Source organism: Sciurus carolinensis, chromosome 18 (genome assembly GCF_902686445.1).
Source record: "Sciurus carolinensis chromosome 18, mSciCar1.2, whole genome shotgun sequence".
NCBI classification, from domain to species: Eukaryota; Metazoa; Chordata; class Mammalia; order Rodentia; family Sciuridae; genus Sciurus; species Sciurus carolinensis.
This window is the reverse complement of record NC_062230.1, coordinates 26,737,259-26,756,127: the sequence shown is the minus strand read 5'-3', so window position 1 is coordinate 26,756,127 and position 18,869 is coordinate 26,737,259. Positions and strand designations below refer to the sequence as shown.

Sequence of the window (18,869 nt, the reverse complement as noted above, 5' to 3'; positions counted from 1 at the left end):
AAGCAAAATTAACAAATTAAACAGAACCAGCATAATATTAGCATACCATGCTAATGTGAGTACAAATATAAAATCTACTCATGTTTTAATAGACATTAGTAATCATGAATTGTCTGATATCTTTTATTACATATTTTGTACACTTTCCAACTCTTCACTCTGTGAGAATAGAGACTTTATTTTGGACCTGGTTCATACCAAGTTCTCATTAAATATTTGTTGAATGAATGTGTGATAGATGAATAAATGAATCTTAGTTACTTATGTCAGTTGACTTTCTCTTTTTCTTAAACTAGGTGCTAATCTGTGGAAATTTTAAAGGAATGAAAATTAAGCCTGGCTCAATGGGAAAACCTTCTCCTGCTTTTGATGTTAAGGTTTGAACATCCCCTTCCATGAGAATGTTTAACAACCCGATGTGTTTCCCACCTATCCCCATATGCACTCCTTGTTTTAGGGAAAATTTCATGTTACTTCCATGATACCTTAATTTCTATAAAGATAGAAATGGGCTGGAAATTTTAGCTTGAGTCCTAATTACAAACATCTATATTGTACTATGTAGTTCCAAGCATTTTGTAAGCATAAACTCATTAGTTTCCAGGAGGAATCTAATTATATACTAATATTAGACTAATATTTTAATGATAAGGGCACAGAGAGGTTAAGGAACTCATCCAAGGTCACAGAGCTAGTAGCTGCTAGAGTAAGGATACAATCTCAAGCAATCTGGCCCCAATAGCCATATTCAACCACAACATCATATGTATCTGTTGAGGTGGGTCAGTACTTCCTGAGGGGATCAACTAGGCCAAAAGAGGGACAAGTTCATGGTGCCTGCAGCACTCTGACCATTTCCAGGCTTTCTGTAACCACTGCCATTACTACCACCTGATGCCTAGGAACATTCTGTTTCCCATTTGCATACTGTATGGGGACAGAATTGTTCTCAGATTGACCCAGTTGCAAAGCAAGGGATAGCCAGAGGAATTTTCATTAATAAGAAAGAGAAACCTAGATGTCCTTCAATTGATGAATGGATATAGAAAATGTGGTATATATATATATACAATGGAATATTATTCAGCCATAAAGAATGATAAAATTATGGCATTTGCAGGCAAATGGATGAAACTGGAGAATATCATGCTAAGTGAGATAAGCCAATCTCAAAAAACCAATGGACGAATGATATCGCTAATAAGTGGATGATGACACATAATGGGGGGTGGGAGGGGTTAGTGTTAGGGTTAGAGTTAGGGTTAGGGAGGGGGGCAAGAATGGAGGAAGGAAGGACTGTACAGAGGGAAAAGAGGGGTGGGAGGGGTGGGGGGGAAGGGAAAAAAAATAACAGAATGAATCAAACAACATTACCCTATGTAAATTTATGATTACACAAATGGTATGCCTTTACGCCATGTACAAACAGAGAAACATCATGTATCCCATTTGTTTGCAATAAAAAAAAAAAAAAAAAAAAAAGAAAGAGAAAGCAACAGTAGCCAAAAGGCAAGATGGATTCACTTCCAGGGTGGAGAGCTCAGACCCTATTTACCTGGAGTCTTCCCTGGAAAGTCTGATAACAGATTTGGTGTAGGACCCTGAAATCCATGTTTTTATTTTTAATAAGATATATTGCTGAATAACCTGGGCATAGTGGCTCACACCTGTAACTCCAGCACCTTGGGAGGCTGAGATAGGAGAATCTCAAGCTCAAGGCCCACCTGGGCAATTTAGCAAGACCTGTTCTTACGTAGCTCAGAGGTGGCATGCTCTTGGATTTGAGTCCCAGTACCACCAGGAAAAAAAAAAAAAAAAAAAGAAAAGAAAAGAATAGCAGGTTGCAAAACTATATGTTATAAAGTGATATTATTTTTTCCTGTGTCTGTATTGTGCAAAAGGATATTACCAAAATGTGATTATTATTACTGGATGATAGAATTTAAGAAAATTTCTATTCTTCACATTTCAGCAATTTGCATTTGATAACATTTTATGCAATAAGAATTTAAATGCATTTCTCTAAGGAATTTAAGGTATACTTAAAATGTTTTTGAAGTCTGCTTACCTAAGTAATTTAAGATGCAGTATTAAATAAAAATTATCTTAAATTTTTTTTCTGTTGTTTTATCTCAGATTTTAGATGAAAGTGGCAATATTCTACCTCCTGAACAAGAAGGAGATATTGGAATTCAAGTTCTACCTAACCGACCATTTGGCCTTTTTAGTCATTATATAGTAAGAGACTTATTTTAAAATCTCTTTTTCTATTTCTCAAAACTGCTTGGTCAAAACATTTAGGCAGGCACTTGGCCCCTTCTTCAGAGATTCATTTTCCTGAACAATTCCACAGAAAGGGAATTGAAAAAACATTTGGATGCTTACTAAGAAGCACAGTGGTCCCACAGGCTAGATCGCCATGAAGGAAGAAGGGAGTCTTAGAAAGAAGACCGCCTCTTACACCCATGTCCTCTTGGCACCCACTGATCCTCTTAACTATCAAATCACACCCAGTCATTTTACTAATATCCGGATTAGTGCTCTCCCTTCTTAGGAGGGGTGGGAGGAACAAGGATTAGGGCAATTGGATTAAGTAGATTCCTCCCTCTTGAGGCCTTCTAGTTCCTTACTGTTTGCAATCACATCTTATCTCTCATGATAAACAAATCAAAGCAAAGTTTATTTCAATATAGTAAGAGATGCAGGTCCAGGTTCTACTTATCGAGGAACTTTACATATTATGACAATTCTTCATTTATTTTTCTTTTTTATGCCAAATTATTTTTGATGTTGGTGCTTTCTTTCAACTGAGTATTCACTTCTCTTTTTTTTTGGCGGGGGGAGGGCAGGGCAGGTACCAGGGATTGAACCTAGGGGTGCTTAACCACCGAGCTACATCCCCAGTCCTTTTTCACATTTTATTAGAGACAAAGTGTTGCTGAGTTGCTTACAGCCTTGCTAAATTGCTGAGGCTGGGTTCAAACTAATGATCCTCCTGCTTTAGTCTCCCAGGTGACTGGCATTACAGATGTGCACCACCACCGCACCTGGTTTCACTTCTCTCTTTTTCTATCAGTGTTAGGTATTAGCCAATTATCAAAAGACTTAAATTAGCCTATTTCTCTGAGCTCTTGCACATGTTTTGTAATTTAGCTAAGAAAATTCTCAAGGAGGAATCTTATCTACTCTTGGTAACTGCAGTTCACCTCTCTTAAGTTGGTTGGACTGGCTCCATGCTGGAATTTCATCCCGATTTCATACTCTGGATCCTCTTCATTCTAAGGCTTCTCTAAGGAACCAGAATTTTCTCTGAAAAAAATCAACTGAACAGAGAAGAGTCACATTAATAAAAGGCTGTTTGTTTTGGCAGGATGATCCTTCAAAAACAGCTTCAACTCTACGAGGCAACTTCTATATCACAGGTGACAGAGGGTATATGGATAAAGATGGATATTTCTGGTTTGTTGCGAGATCGGATGATGTCATATTGTCCTCTGGGTAATTTTCTTCTCCAACTGTGCCTGTGTCTGTATAACTGATCGTCAGTATACTGGAGTGAATCTTGTCTCACCCTCACAATCCCTGTCATATGCTTTCCCAGTTATCGGATTGGGCCATTTGAAGTAGAAAGTGCCTTGATGGAGCACCCTTCGGTTGTAGAGTCAGCTGTTGTCAGCAGTCCTGATCCCATCAGAGGAGAGGTAAATGAACGGATTCATCTCAACTTTATATTTATTGGAAACTTAACATGTTTTTGTACAGTATTTCCTTGAAAAAGAATAACACAAATGCTTCATTCACTAAATATGCAAGCCTGACAAATATTCATTTACTAAACTAGGCCCAATGGATTAGTAAACCATGCCTGTAATCCTAGAAACTCAGGAGGCTGAGGCAGGATTGCAAGTTCAAGGCCAACCTGGGCAACCTGTCTCAATATAAACTAATGGCTGGGGATATAGTTTAGTGGTAGAGAGCTTGCCTAGCATGTGTGAGGCTCTGGGTTCAATCCCCAGTACCACACTCACATACACACAAAATTACACACTAAATGCAAGTTAGATAGAAATATGCTAGTCAGAAAGAACAGCTACAGAATAAACTGAAAAATGTATACTAAAAAGAATTTGAACTTGAATTCCAAGGAGTATGGGACAAAGATGGGGTGATGCCAATAATCCAGATCACTCCAGGACAGGGCTCTAGAAGTTAGCTAGATCAAATTGTTACCCAGAAGGCTGGAAGCCAGGAAGGTGCTTGGCATTGCAAAAGGAGGACCTGGCATCAGACATCTGCAGTGGGAACAAGGTCAGGCCTCTTTTGCCAAGCAGGGACTGTTGGGTTTTGCCTGTGTGTCTACAACATGCCTCCGGTGTTTCTGTAAGGTAAGCTACATGAGTTCACAAATTCATATCCAGTGTTTGATCGGGTAGCAAGTTCCAGAAGAATTGACCAAAAACAGGTAAGATGAATCAAGGTTTTGAAAACAACATTGATGTCAGTGCAAGTCCAGGATGTTCTGTACTATGTATTCAAGTTCCTTATCTCGAACGCCAGGTGTGGGGCTTGAAGTTCCAGATAAGGGACAGGGTTACAAGGTATTTAGTCTCAGTGGCTGCATTAGTCAAGGCAGAAATGGAAGATTGTTTACTGCAGTTCAAAGAGGGTGGATTTCTGTCCCACGACTGATTCTCTTAATATTTGATGCAAGAGGATAAGCTCTAAGTCTTCCTAGATAGCCCAAAGTAGTTTTGGATATTGACCAGCACTTACTGGTTTGGAAAGTTTCTAGAACAAAAGCCCCTATTTATTAGAAAAGAGAATATATTCCAGTAGGTGAGAGCAGGGAACAGATCACTTCACTGAACTCCACTGGCAGGGTTTGTATTTATTATTTCTGAAAATAATAGATACTTTACATACCATTTTAACACTGGAACGTGAAATAAAGAGGTGAAAAGTCCCTCCCATACCTCTCTGCTGTCTTCATTTTTATCCACCTAGACAAGTGCTTACTTGGGACAGGATGGTTGTGGACCCTTTAGGGCTAGGATTGGCTGGGCAGTCACCTGATACCCCAGACTATGACAGAGCAAAGATCTGTTCAGTAGGTTGCACATCCTTCACTCAACCCTGGGGTCTTGATATAGGGCTTAGATTTGGTCAGCTTCCCAACATTGGTGGGCTGCAACATTTCCTGGCAAAAGATGCTTGGGTGTTTCAAATGAGGGGGTTCATGCCATGGTGGCGTGTCCTAGGCAGTTCTTCTCTTTCTGGTGGCAGACATATTTTAGCTGGGTTGGGTCCTTCTCCAGGTTAGGTCCAGCTTGGTCTTTGATAGGGTAGCAAGTTTCAGAATTAATTGAAAACAGATAAAATGAAAATTCGAAGATAAGATTCCAAAATATTGACAATTTTAAATCTACAACATCATAGTATTTCAACCTAATATGTACATTTTCACACCATTACTTCTTTAAACACTGTTGTAGCGTTTGAACTTAAAAAATTCCTAATGCTATCAACTAAACCAAACTACTTTTGACAGTTCTCCTGAATATTTAATTTTTTTCTTTGGTAAATTAACCAAAAGCAAATAGGCTTTAAAATGAGCATTTCCTTAATTTAACTCGTATATTGATAATTTTTGTACATTCTCATTTGAATTTCACATTTTACTATTTTCAGTTTCACATGGCTACTTTGCTTTTAAAATTTTTTAGCCAGTGAGTATATGGTATCTATTGAACTACATTTTCACGATTTTAAAAATGTGTGCTTTTTATAGCTTTCTTCAAAAGACAAAATTTCCAATGTGTTAAAGGAGTGGATAATATGTATTTATTACTTCTGAAAATAATAGATACTTTACATACCACTTTAACACTGGCATGTGAAATAAAGAGGTGAAAAATATTTGTTGAGATGACTGGTTCCCAAAATTTTTTAGCTCAAACACCTGAGAATTTGAAAAAGACCACAGGCCACTGTTGTCCTTGTGCAATGATAGAAATGTTCTGTATTTGCACCATTCAATACAATGGCCTCAAATGGCTTTTAATACCTGAAATGCAGCTAGCATGACAGGAAATTTAATTTAATTTTGGTTAACTTTAATTGAAACAGTCACACATTGCTAATAGCTACCATATTAAATGGTACAGTCATAGATTTTAAAAAATTCCAAGATTTTACACAGAATTTGAGAGAAACTTTGAAGCCCACATGTGGATTTTTAGGTTAAAAAAAATCAAAAAACAAAACGAAACCCTCTACTGTACTTCTACTACTATACCTAAGAGCTATCATTTTTCTAAATATTTTTTGTTGTCATTGTAGATGGACACAATGTCTTTATTTTTATGTGGTGCTCAGGATCAAACCCAGTGCCTTGCACATGCTAGGCAAGCACTCTGCCACTCAGCTACAACCCCAGTCCCCAGAGATATCATTTTTGATGACTTACTATGCGGCAGGCATTATTATAAGCCTTATGTCTATATTGACTTATGTATTCCTTGCAGCTCCTTTTACAGAGAAGGAAAGTAAGGCACAGATGATACAAAAGACTATGACTTGAACCCAGGTTGTCTGACTTCAGAGTTCATACTAACTAAAATGTTAGGTTGTTCCTTGTTCATTTAACACATTTCTGTAATGGTCTGTAAAGAATTTTAGAAAGATAAAATGGAGTTTTTTCAATGTGTAGAAGTCATCAATATGTTAATCAGTGATTGCAGTTTTTAAATAATTAGTCTTCAAACTACTTACTTTTAGTAAGGATAATTTTTTAAGTTCATAAAAACGTTGATAAAGCCGAGTACAGTGGCCCATCCCAGTGACTCAGAAGACTGAGGTAGGAGGATTGCGAGTTTGAGATCAGCAACTTACGAAGGCCCTAAGCAACTTACCAAGATCCTGTCTCAAAATAAAAAATAAAAAGGCTGGGGATATAGCTCTGTGGTAAAGTGCCTCTGGGTTAAATCTCCAGTACAAAAAAAAAAAAAAAAAAAGCTATAAATTTTATAAAATGTCAAAAATGAATAGGATTATAATTATACACATACAGATACTCACAGTTGCACAACTAAGCCCATGGGACACTTTAATTAGAAATATTTAAGGGTTTTTAATAAAGACAAAAGTGGGTAATTACTCATAAAATGTCATAAACCTGCCCACTGGTAAACAATTTTCAATGTGAAAATTTACAATTATAGGTCTTTATTTCTCATCAAATGCTTGTCCTAAGTGATTTACTGTTTCAAATAATTTCCAATCAAATCTTTACTCCCAAATCACGATTTGCAGGAAATGTTGCCTGTTTATCTTTAAGCTGGACACATGAACTCATGAATTTAGTAAGATTTCAGTTGCCCAAGTGCAGGATATTTAATGATAAGACAGACGTAGGGGACTCCTCTGAGACTCTGCCGGCAGGGAAGCAGCATTCCATGGCAACCCCCAGACTGGTAAGCTGGATTTGGTGGTATACACTGATTCACACACCTAGTCATGCTTCCAGGTGAACTAGCCCATGGCAGTGCCCAGGAAAAAACATGGTAGATAGGACCCCAAATATTCTCATGAGGTATACCCTATCTTTCTGTTTTTCCATTAATGGTTTTTCAAAACATTTCAGGGAAGGATGAACTTTCGGAAACAGGGTGCATGAGCATAAGGTGATGAGGTCTTTCCTATCTTCTGCCAGTTAGAGAGCAAAGGTCACCATCATTTCTGCTCTTATTCTTTAGGGCCACATAAGTGGGACAGAGTAACAGCAAAGTGGCTGTTGGAATTGTCACAGACTTGTATAAAAGACCACCTGGTCTCAGTGAGTTGTTTTCTTTAACAATGTGACAAACCCAGTGTGACTACTTTATATAAGGGCTACAAGAGTAGAATTTCAGAAACTGGCCTGGACAGGTTGGGTTGTTACATAAGAGGCTGTGCTTAGTGCACTGTCAAATTTCAAGAGAAAACTTTATTAAAGGAGATAAATACGAGGCAGTGGGACAGAGCTGATCAGAAACAGGTCAGAAAGCAAGATTTCAAATGCAGTTAGGTGGGAGAGTTCAACAGTATATCATAAATAAATCAGGGATCCCAGAAACTCTCTTGGATTGGGTGTGGAACAAGAGGTGTGGGAGTTGACTGGCAATAGTTTAAAAAGACAGAGTTGAGACCAAACTGTTAAAAACCCTCTGGTTCGCACTACCAAGTACAAAGATTCCCAGTTTGACAAAGTAAGTAAGCTGTACTAAAACAAAAAAATATACAACTCATCTTTCTGCTGTTTCAAATATTTATTTTAGGTAGTAAAAGCTTTTATTGTTTTGAACCCTGATTACAAGTCACATGATCAAGAACAACTAAAAAAGGAGATTCAGGAGCATGTAAAAAAAACGACAGCACCTTACAAATATCCCAGAAAGGTAGGCATCCTACTTATGATGAATATTTTTTGTTCAGTGTTATGGAATTTTTTCAGTTGTTTATTATTTCCTTTTTAATGAACACTTTCCTCAAACATGCTACACAAAATGTTCCAAATGGAACTAATGATGTATGAATAAGATTCAGAATTTTAAAAATTAAACTCCTAACAATTTGGTCATTTGGCTCAGTGAACTTGTAGTAAATACTAATATCAAGAAAACTCTCCTCAACAATACTCCCTTCCCTTTTTGGTTACTAAAAACCTACAACAGGTGCCCTAATTTTTTCATTTAGAATTCATAATAGAACTACTACATAAATCACTTTGTCTAAAGATGAAAATTTCTGGACTAATTTTCTTCTCCTTGATACCTACAGGTAGAATTTATTCAAGAGCTGCCAAAGACTATTAGTGGGAAGATAAAAAGAAATGAACTGAGGAAGAAAGAATGGAAAACAATTTAAATTCATTCCATTATCACAGTACATATAAAACAAACATGGTGTCTATAAATCTGTAGAAACCACAAATTTAGGAAGAGGGGATTTTAAAAAATGTGACAGTATTCTTATAAACTATTGATTTAAAATATTTTGTAATTATAACATCAGAGGCTGAATTTTAAATTAAATATTCAATAGATTCCTATGTACTAGTGTCAATGTTTCTATAATTTGGCAACATAAAAAGAATGTCATCAATTGCTCAGGAATTATTTTGATACTTCTTTTTTGTAGTACTAGGGGTCAAACCCAGAGTAACACATGCCAGACAAGTGCTCTACCACTGAGCTATATACCCAGTCCACAGAATTCTTAAATGTCTGGTTTAGAAGCAGTTTCTATCAATCGATCAAATCTCTGCCCCATGGGTTTTTAAGCCTTAGTTAAATAATTCCAGTATATGAATATACAAATTAGAACCAATCTTTAAGGCTTGAACAAAACTAAACAACTTACAATTTTTTAAAAGTAAAAAATATCAGTGAGGAGATTATCATAATTCTCAAAGTATCTACCTGAAAATAGACTAGGGATTTTTATTAGTCATATTTTATTTAAATAATTTAATAGCTTCTAATTTGTTTCAAGATCTAACTACAAAAATGGACATCATGTACTATTATTGCTTATTATATTTAGCGTAAGAAATAAATTTATAAATTTTTTTTTTTTTTTTGTGGTGCTGGGGATTGAACCCAGGGCCTTGTGCATGCGAGGCAGGCACTCTACCAACTGAGCTACATAACCAGTCCCCTATAAAATAGGAAGTATGAAACTCAGTGAACATTAATATGTGAGATATGAATAAAATTGTGTAAGATAGTATCAGAATGTTCATGTGTGGAAATTTAAGGAATAATTAGGAGTCATTAGGAGATAATTAGGAATAATTAGGAGACAATTGTTAAGCAAATGGTGAATAAAAGGTTATGAAATATATTTTCTCTTTGTGTGTGTAACTGCTCCAGTACAGCCTACATAATTCCGATATGCTAAGTCTCCAAAACTTGTAGCCCTATACTTTATCTTTCCTGCACTAAAAGTCACAAAAAAGCTGTCCTAAAAGTAAAAACAGCTTAACTACAAAGAAAGTTTATCAATTCCTCATTGAAGGTCTGAGTCTCAAAGAATTTTTAATAGGAAAACAATTATTGTCACGAACATGGCTTGTTACTGGAGAACTCAAAGTGAGTCCCCCTGTGGAATGAGACAGAACTAGGCTGTTGGCTTTTTCCTTTTGAAGTGTTTGTTCCCATTTAAAATAACCACAACACTTTCTGTTTTCTTGGTATTTTCCAATAGGGCAACAATAGAAGACTCTCCCGTGGTTTGGTCCATTGTTAGAAACAACAAGCCTCTTAGATCTTCGGCCACACTTGCATAAGGGAGGTGTCATTTTCCCACTCTTCCAAGGCTCTTGTAGATTCACTGCAGAAGTTAATACAGGGGGGAGAACCTTCTGACAAGAACTTCTTCCTGGGGAGCAATCAGATGATGCTGGCCTTTCTTCATGAATAGTGAAGATCTGTTTTTTTGCTGGGGGGAATACTGGGGGATTAGATGAATTCCTTTTAGTGCCACCTAAAGAAAGAGGATATTTCCCCAAAACTGAAGAACGAGCTGCATTGGCATTAACACTGCTAAAGGCACATAATTTGCGTTCAGGCAATTTAAAGGCTGACTCGTCTGAACCTGGATATTTAGCTTCTTTTACATTATAAATAGTAGTGTGAGGACTCTTATACACAATGGACTGAGTGGTCTCCAATTCCTGAAAAGTTTCCTTGATGCTGCCAAAATTCTCATGACTCAGCATTTCTGATTCTTTTAATACCATTAATCTTTCTCCAGAATTAAGTGAAGTCTCTACGTTCGTGTCACTAATAGGAAGTATACAATCTGTATTTTCCTCAGATTGAGATGCTGGCAGTAAAACTATGTCTTCCCATTCAGCCAACATAGGCAAACAGTCAAGAGTAGAACTCATTTCCACATCAGAAACATGATTAACAGAAGGAATGGTAGTAGAAACAAGTACCAATTCTGAATTAAACGTTGAAGGCTTAGATTTGGCATTGACTGCAAGATGTTCATTGTTTCTTTGCTTCTGCATATAGACAGGCGAATTTAAGCTGGGAAATTGCAACTGTCCCAAAGATGTAGAGGGCTTTGTAGTAAAAACAGATAAGCAACTTTTGACATTGTGAAGACCGGCTTTTATATTGTTTTTTAGTTGTAACTGATCCTGCTGTACCATTATAGGGGAATTCACATAAACTGAACTTGTTTGAACTTTTTCACGAGCACTTATTTCATTTTTAAGCTCTTTATCATGTATGTTGGGACCCTGTATGCTAATGTTGCAGGCAGATGTTTCTTCTTCTTGATTTGTATTCAAATTTCTGGCCAGAATGTTGGGGTTCTTCTTTGTGAGAACCTATGATTCCACAGACAAATCCAAAAGCTTTAGAAATTCTGCAATTTCTTCAGCAGAAATTATGTGATATGACAAAAAAGAAAAATGTCACCTGTTTATAAATGATCACACATATGAAATTCACTTTTCAGTGAACCTATAAGTACTCTGGAGTTTGAGATAACAGAAAAGGGAAAATACCACTAACCTTGTTGAAGGACCTTGTAATTTTCATTAGACAACCATCTCTGATCATTTTCCAAGCAAGAAGAGCAGTATTACGAGAATCATCCAACCCTGAGGAAACATATCAAACACTGAATTCAGTAGTAGTATAAATAACAGCAAAAAGAAAAAAAATTACCACTCAAATAAATACTGGGGCGTACTATTAGCTTTATGTTCACCTACTCATTTGAATCATAATAAACTGGTCTTGTGGAAAGCTGTGGCCACATTATCAATGAAATAGAAGATCTCATAAATTTACAGAGGAAGAAGTAAAAATTTGTTTCAGTTTCTAAAAATGTGACCAGCATTCTATAGGGACCAGGATTTGTGAATAATCAAATAGCCTGATTCAGTTTTTTTTTTTTTTTTTTTTTTTTTGATTCAGTTTCTTGATCTACTATATCACTTGGGTACATGTTTAATCACCATTTGATTTGGCTAATTAATTCTTTCATTCTTTTTAGTAACTAGAAAATCACCAGATGGCAATCTTTACATTAAATAGTTCATGAAATTGGTAATTCCAAAACCAGAAACAATTTGAATTATGTAGATTAGGAACAATTAATCTAACGTAGAATATTCACTATTAATGGCATTACCAAAAAATGAAGTTTACATTAGAATTCTTAGAAAAGTTAACTGAGTTACATAAAAAAATGATTTGCAATTTATACGAACCAGAATGTTCTCGTCCTGAGAACTCTATTCCCACTTCCTGCAAGGCACCGCTTAGTCCTTTTGGCTTTCTTCTATAGAAAAGCTAATCAAAAAAAAAAAAAAAAAAAAAAATGGCCAAAAATATTATTACTATTTGAAAGGCAATATATTAACCACTTTTCATAATTTTAGTTCTCCTGGATTCGGAATTAGCTTATTTCTATTGTCCTGATTTAAATATTTTAAAAAGTTTTTAAAGTCATATTTATATAAACATTCCCAGAGAAAATTCCCCTGCATGGGATAAAATACAAATTATTTTTCAATAGAAGGAAAATGAACATGCCCCTACCTTTGACCCTTACCTTGTAAGTTGCTCTGAGATCAATCCAGGAATTTAAAAACATGGGTTTTAACAGTTGTTTTCTTTTACACTCATACTCTAGGCAAACCCCCAAGTCCCAGTCTGTATTAAGTAAATTAAAATAGAACAAAGTTATGTCAACATTTCTTCCACTTACAAATAAATATGGAAGATGATATAAAATAGAATAGTAAGATTTAATTGCTCTGCTAATAACTAATAATCCACATGTATGCTTTTTATTACTTTACACAACTTACTGTTAAGAAATTACATTGAGGGGCTGGGGATATGGCTCATTGGTGGAGGGCTTGCCTAGCACGTGTGAGGCAGTGAGTTTGATTCTCAGCACAACATAAAAATGAATAAAAAAGGTATTGTGTCCATCTACAACTAAAAAATTTTTAGAAAGAGAAATCACACTGATAACTAAATTTCAAAATGATTTTTTAAACACCCAATAAAACTCTGTTTCAGAAACAAGAATAAAATGTTAAATTCCAAAGGCCATATTTTCTATATTCTAGGAAAATGTTAATGTAATTGAAAAACCAAATATTTTATAGCAAATTGAATACAAAAATGACTATTAATTTGTTATCAAGGGTACTGTACTGCTATCAATGACAATTAATGGCAATTAGTAATTGATTAACATATCATGGTCATACAAAAGACCTATGTTAAATGGTTCATTTTTTTCTTGATGTCTATGTTAGTAAGGATCAATGCATAAAAGCAATGAATGCGAGCTGAATGACTTTTTATTCAAGACTATAGAAAATACCGTGGTAAGTTTTCACTGAATCATCATTGTCTGAATTCAGTAGAACAAAGGAACATCTTGCAAGATTCTAAAAGCTAATGCTTACATTTTTAAGGTATCCCAGTATCATAACATTAAAGATATGAACAAATTTACTTTTCTTGGTTAACATATGTTAGGCACTTGAATTTCTTTTCCTGGTCCGGATTAAGAAATATAATTCTAGATTATTAAGTAGAAAACTAGAAATAAAGAATTACATTGTTGTAATGCTACCCATTTGTGATTGATAGGCATAACTCAGTTTTTTTGGTTTTTTTTTACCTGACCAAGTAACAAATGCACATAATTTTGCTGCAGAAGTAGAAGGTTCTGAAATCCCAGTAGCAAACATAATTTTCTTCTCTTGTTGAATCTTATGAATCCATTTACAGAACTGAGACAAGCAGATTTTCAGAGGGGCTCCTTCATCAACTTGAGCCTGATTAGAGCAACAAAATCTGAGTTCAACAATCAAATTCCATAATTATCAAGCATGCATTATAATTATACACTGTGAGAGGATATATCAAAGAGGTTCTAACTGGCAAAGAGTTTATCCAGTGAAAAGATGTTAAGATACACAGGAGTTCTCTAATGATTAAAACTCACCAAGGTAAGAAGAATTGGGTTGATAAATCTAAAATTGCACAGAAATATAATCATTAAATCCAGACTGACAGAGATAAAAACATAAATTTGAGTCCCTTAATTTCCACTAGATAAATATATTTCTTCTTCTTCTTTGTTTTTTCCCTCCAACACTGGGGATTGAAACCCAGGGCTTCCACATGCCCTGCAAGTGCTCTACCACTGAGTTGTATATCCAGACTTGATAGACATGTTTATAACACAATTCTAATTTTAAAGATTCCAATGAACTTTTGAAGAGGACATTACTTTTCCTAACACTGAATACATAAAATTCTAAATGGCATATAACTTTTATTTTTTTTCTGAAACTGATTTCTGAATTTTAAAATTTGCATCATACCTGTTTTATGCCCGTCAGTTCCATGCAAAATTCAGAAAGAATTGGATGTTCTTGAGGTTGAACGTAAGTATGGAATTCACATTCAATCTCTCCAGTTGATGTGTTCATCAATACTGCTGGAAATTCAACTAAATGAGAAGAATCATCAACCAACACTTGAATATATGATTTTTAACAATGCTATAGTCATTCTAAATTAAACATATATTGTCACAATAGCATTACTAAACATTTCAATAAAAGCATATTAAAAGACAAAAGGAGTATGATATAAAGTAACAATAAGCCATTAATAAAAATATTGATATCACATGCACCTATTTGTATTTCTACAATTACATATACCCCTTTTTTGCAAAGGTTTTGTTTCAGTTTCTATGCAATTGAGGTTTTGTATGTGATCCTAAAACAATTATTTTACACAATGACACATTTAGGTATTTGGGATTTTGTTCTTTTTTAATAAAGACAGGTTTATATTAAACTACCAATTCATAGGCCATCTGTTTCCTTAAACTATTGGCTGGTTTATATGTATAAACTTTAAAATGACTCCCCTGGTGCTAAATTTGGTGATTGCAATTCCACACTTACTTATTTCCTGGCTATTGTGGTGTTTCCCATCATTCCAGCAGGTGGATTCAAAATCAATCACAATTAAGTAGTCATACAACTGCTCTGCAAAAGATCAGAGTGTTCTTATGTTTTACCAGTGCTGAAAGTACAAGGCTACAAAATGTAAAGAAACTAAGCACACTACTTACTGGATTTTCTTCTTCCTAGATTCTCATTTGCTGGTGCAATTGACTTTCTCCTAATTAATCCAAGCTGCCTAAAAATGTAAAACAACCCAATAAGATCAACGAACCCATTCACACTTCTGTGTAAAGAGGGTATAAAACTAACGGTACTGTGCAAATGGTTTCATGTGTTGTGATTGAAAAGAAACTGAACTAGACTTTGGAGGAAAAAACCTGGGTTCTTGTACTGTCATGCTCTTCTGATTTTAGAAGTCATCTGACCTGCATAGGCCTCAAGTACATATTTGCAAACAGGCTAACTTTATCTGCTCCCTGTATTTTATAGTAACACTGGGGAACTCATGATTGTAAGGAGTACAGACACACTGAAGAGCTTGAGTTATTTTTGTCTCTGCATTTTTTTTTTTTTTTCATTTTTCAAGTCCTTGCTATGTATATAGCACAGTTCTGAGAAAATAAGAACACAGGCCATGGTCTTATCTTCAGGAATTTAACAAAACTGGGTAAAGAAATAATCAAACTATTGGAAGGTAATTCATAATAAAGAGTTCCCCCAAAGGCCATATGCTGGCATCCAAAGGGAAGATTTTCTGAGGTCTCAAGTACAGGTGAGACAAACTGATAAGCAGGTAGGGTTTTACCTGTCGCAGTGATATGTTTGTTTGTTGCTGCTGCTAAGAGGTATGAGGGAAGTGCAGGAATTTGGGAATAATTAATAACTAGCATTTGCTGACTGCTTACTACACAGCAGGTACGAAACTTACATGGTGAACTCATTTAGTCAAACATTCTAGGAGGCAGACATTTTTGCTACCCACACTGATGAGAAAAATGGATAATTTGTCAAAGGACAGTTTTGGCCCGGCGTGATGGTGCATGTCTATAATCCCAGCGGATCGGGAAGCTGAGGCAGGAGGATCACAAGTTCAAAGCCAGCCTATCCAGGAATCAGAAAAGGTCACAACGGTTCATCTTATGAACTGGATCATTTGAAGTGGTGCGGCTAACGGCTTGATGCAGTGGCGCCTGCCTGGGACCTCCCAACAAGCTACGGCGCTGTCGCGTCCCGTTCTTTCCCAGGGCCAGGCCAGGACGACGAGAAGCCGGGGCTCCTCGGGCTCCTTCCCGCCCTGCAGAGCGCAGCCTGGGGCTCGAGACCCAGGTTCAGGCAGCAGCTTTTCCGAGAGTGCAGGTCCCAGACGCCGAGAACGCGGAAAATGGAGGCCGCCAGCTAAGACGCCGCCTGCGCCGCGCTGCCGGGGACGCCTGCGCCGGACCCAGAGCGACCACCCCTCCCCCGCGTCGCCGAGAACCCACTCGCATACCGCGCCAACCGCTTGGTCGCCATTCCCCCGACACTCCCGGTTCTCCCACATCCAACTGCCGGAAGTCCGGCCACGCCCACTTCCGGTCCGTTCAAACGTCCCGCGCGGCTGTGTCGGTCGCGGTGGCAGAGGCGGCGGCGGTGCCTTGCGCTCACTTCGGCGCTTCTCTCCGGCGTTTCCGAGACTCAGCGGCGTGGAGAGTGGTTTCAGGCGGAGAAGCCGCCAGGGAGCGCCCTCTCGGCCGGCGGGCCGGCGGCGGTGGCGTCGTTGCGGAGCCGTTTGGAATCCGGCCTCGGACGCGGACGGTTGGTGCACGAGGCAGCGGGCGCGTCGGCGGGAAGGGGAGGCGCCTTGGCACCCTGGCTTCCTAGGGCGGGGAAAACGCCGAAAGGTGGGGAGTGCGGGCGCCTCCGAGGGAGCTTTCGAGCCGTCGAGGCCCAGCGGGTCTGGTCGTCGGAGTTTCTCACCTCTAGCTGGTCTTTCCCCACAGACTCATGGAGCCAGAGCAGGAGAAGACCGGGAGGCTCCCCAGGAAGGGCAGGAAGAGGAGACGGGTCCCCAACAGGCTGATTAGGGCACCCGGAGTGAGGAGAGCCCGTTGGGATCTCGAGGACAGGCAGCCCGAGGCCAAGGTGAGCAAAGGGGATCCCACAGACCCTCACCCCAGCCTCCTCTGGAGTCCCGCGCGGGACTCAGCCTCACCCTCCCATTGCCTTCGCCGAATCTGCTCTGCGATCCGTACAGTGAGAATGGTATTGTCATGTTTTTCTGCTTCGGGGCTGCTGTTCTTAAAAGCCGGAGTAGTGCCTGGCCCACAAAACGTAGGTTCCTTCTGCAGGTATTCATTGAAGTCTTCAGGAGTCTTAAGTTCTGGGAGTAGCCTCGTGCACAGAAACATGGAATTTCCTGGCCTCGTGCAGTTTGCATTCTAGTGGGGGAGTAATAGGGACGATCAACATCCCTAACGTTTATTGAGAGTCATTCATCAGGTTTTTATTATCTGCTGGGGCTCTAACCTGGGCACTTGGGGTACATCAGTGAAAAAATGAAGGACCTACCGTTCTGGTATGAACACAGAAGATAATAGAAAATAAGTTAAGTGGTACATTTGAAAGAATTCAGCCACGAACATTTTTATCAAAGTAGGATTGCAACTTTTTTAAGATGAGGGAAAACAATGAAGGTTAATGTGATAAGAAATGTAAAGATGTTGAAAATCTCGTATTTTAAAACAATCTCAAACTTTTAACAGAAAAGTTGCAAAAACAGTTCCAAAAAACTTCCTGCAGGCAACACTTAAATAGTTGCTGACACTATACTCTTTTTCTCCCTGTAAGTGCAAAAAGACAGGAAGTAGACCTCAATTGATTCAGGGAACCTTCCAGACTCTGAAAGTTACAGAAGGGATTTTGGTTTTATAGGGTACAATGAGCATGATGTAATCATTGGAAATCATGCACGTGCTGATTTGACCCTCGGGCTAGTTCAGGTTAAAACCAGACCCTGAGGGATGAGTACTCAAATCTTGCCCATTGTTAGACTATGCTCCCAGTTGAGGACTAATTTGCCCTGGAGGAAGGTCAAGGTTTAGGACCCAGCATTCCATATCGGCCCCTTTCCCCAGGGCCCATTGTTATCAATGGGAGAGGTTTAATGTTTGGCCAACTTCCCCTCCTTTCTCCTGAACCACACCTTCCCTCCATTTTTCTTGGGAAGCTGTCTTATAGGGATATTATTTTCCATAACCCTTCACTCCCCACTTCTCCAGGTAATTTTATGTATGTCCTACAAAGAGGTCTACATAATTACTATGTAATTGTCAAAATCAGGAAATTAACTTGAATATGTTGCTGCTACCTACCCCGCAGACCCCAAGTCTGTCTAGTTGTTGTTCTGTTGATCTGTCTCCTTCAAACAATTCCTCAGTTCTTTCCTTGACTTTCATGACTTACTGCTTTTGAAGAATTCTGGACAACTTATTTTGTAGAATGCCACTTAAGTTACATTTGGTCACTTCTTCAATGATTAGATTAAGTTCATGCATCTTGGGGTATCAGAAGTGATGCCTGTTCCCTTGCAGTTGATACATGATTCTGATTAATCCCTTTTATTGGTCTTATTAACCTTAATTACTTAGTATCTGCTAAAAAGTGTAAACTCACGGATATCTATTTTGTTCAATGGGTTCTACTGTTCTGTATTTATTTTGATGCTTATATATCATTTTGGCATGCTTCCATCATTCTTTTAGCATTTCATTACTTCTGGCACAAAAAGATGTCTTTTTCCAATCCAGCCCTGGAATCAGCCTTTTCTCCTAGAATATCTGTTTTTGTTTTTGTTTTTGTTTTAGTGGAAAAAGGCAATTTA

The 18,869-nt window shown here is 37.7% G+C and overlaps 3 protein-coding genes across 6 annotated transcripts in view; 2 read left to right on the top strand and 1 right to left on the bottom strand.

Annotated features, from left to right (window-relative positions):
* Positions 1-11,246, top strand: part of Acsm3 (acyl-CoA synthetase medium chain family member 3) — a 36,507-nt gene extending 25,261 nt beyond the window's left edge. The window contains exons 9-14 of one of the 2 annotated variants that reach the window (XM_047532888.1): positions 297-377; positions 2,137-2,238; positions 3,371-3,498; positions 3,602-3,701; positions 8,316-8,435; positions 10,246-11,246. In XM_047532888.1, the coding sequence (XP_047388844.1) occupies positions 297-377; positions 2,137-2,238; positions 3,371-3,498; positions 3,602-3,701; positions 8,316-8,435; positions 10,246-10,287 (573 nt within the window). In that variant the 3' untranslated portion in view covers positions 10,288-11,246. The other variant, XM_047532887.1, reaches the window with a different exon arrangement.
* Eri2 (ERI1 exoribonuclease family member 2) lies at positions 9,584-16,810 on the bottom strand. Of its 2 annotated transcripts, none has more exons than XM_047532886.1 (9): positions 15,939-16,810; positions 15,178-15,245; positions 15,008-15,091; positions 14,414-14,541; positions 13,705-13,861; positions 12,616-12,716; positions 12,272-12,353; positions 11,568-11,656; positions 9,584-11,380 (listed from the first exon to the last, which is right to left on the bottom strand). In XM_047532886.1, coding segments are annotated over exons 1-9 (2,052 nt in total). In that variant the 5' UTR covers positions 15,941-16,810; the 3' UTR covers positions 9,584-10,039. The 2 variants fall into 2 exon arrangements, with proteins under 2 accessions (XP_047388842.1, XP_047388841.1); XM_047532885.1 differs by having other exon boundaries at positions 16,500-16,810.
* Positions 16,106-18,869, top strand: part of Rexo5 (RNA exonuclease 5) — a 28,967-nt gene continuing 26,203 nt past the window's right edge. Inside the window, exons 1-2 of one of the 2 annotated variants that reach the window (XM_047532883.1) lie at positions 16,106-16,804; positions 16,990-17,131. In XM_047532883.1, the coding sequence (XP_047388839.1) occupies positions 16,994-17,131 (138 nt within the window). In that variant the 5' untranslated portion in view covers positions 16,106-16,804; positions 16,990-16,993. Of the gene's footprint in view, positions 16,891-16,989; positions 17,132-18,869 lie in introns of both variants that reach the window. The other variant, XM_047532884.1, reaches the window with a different exon arrangement.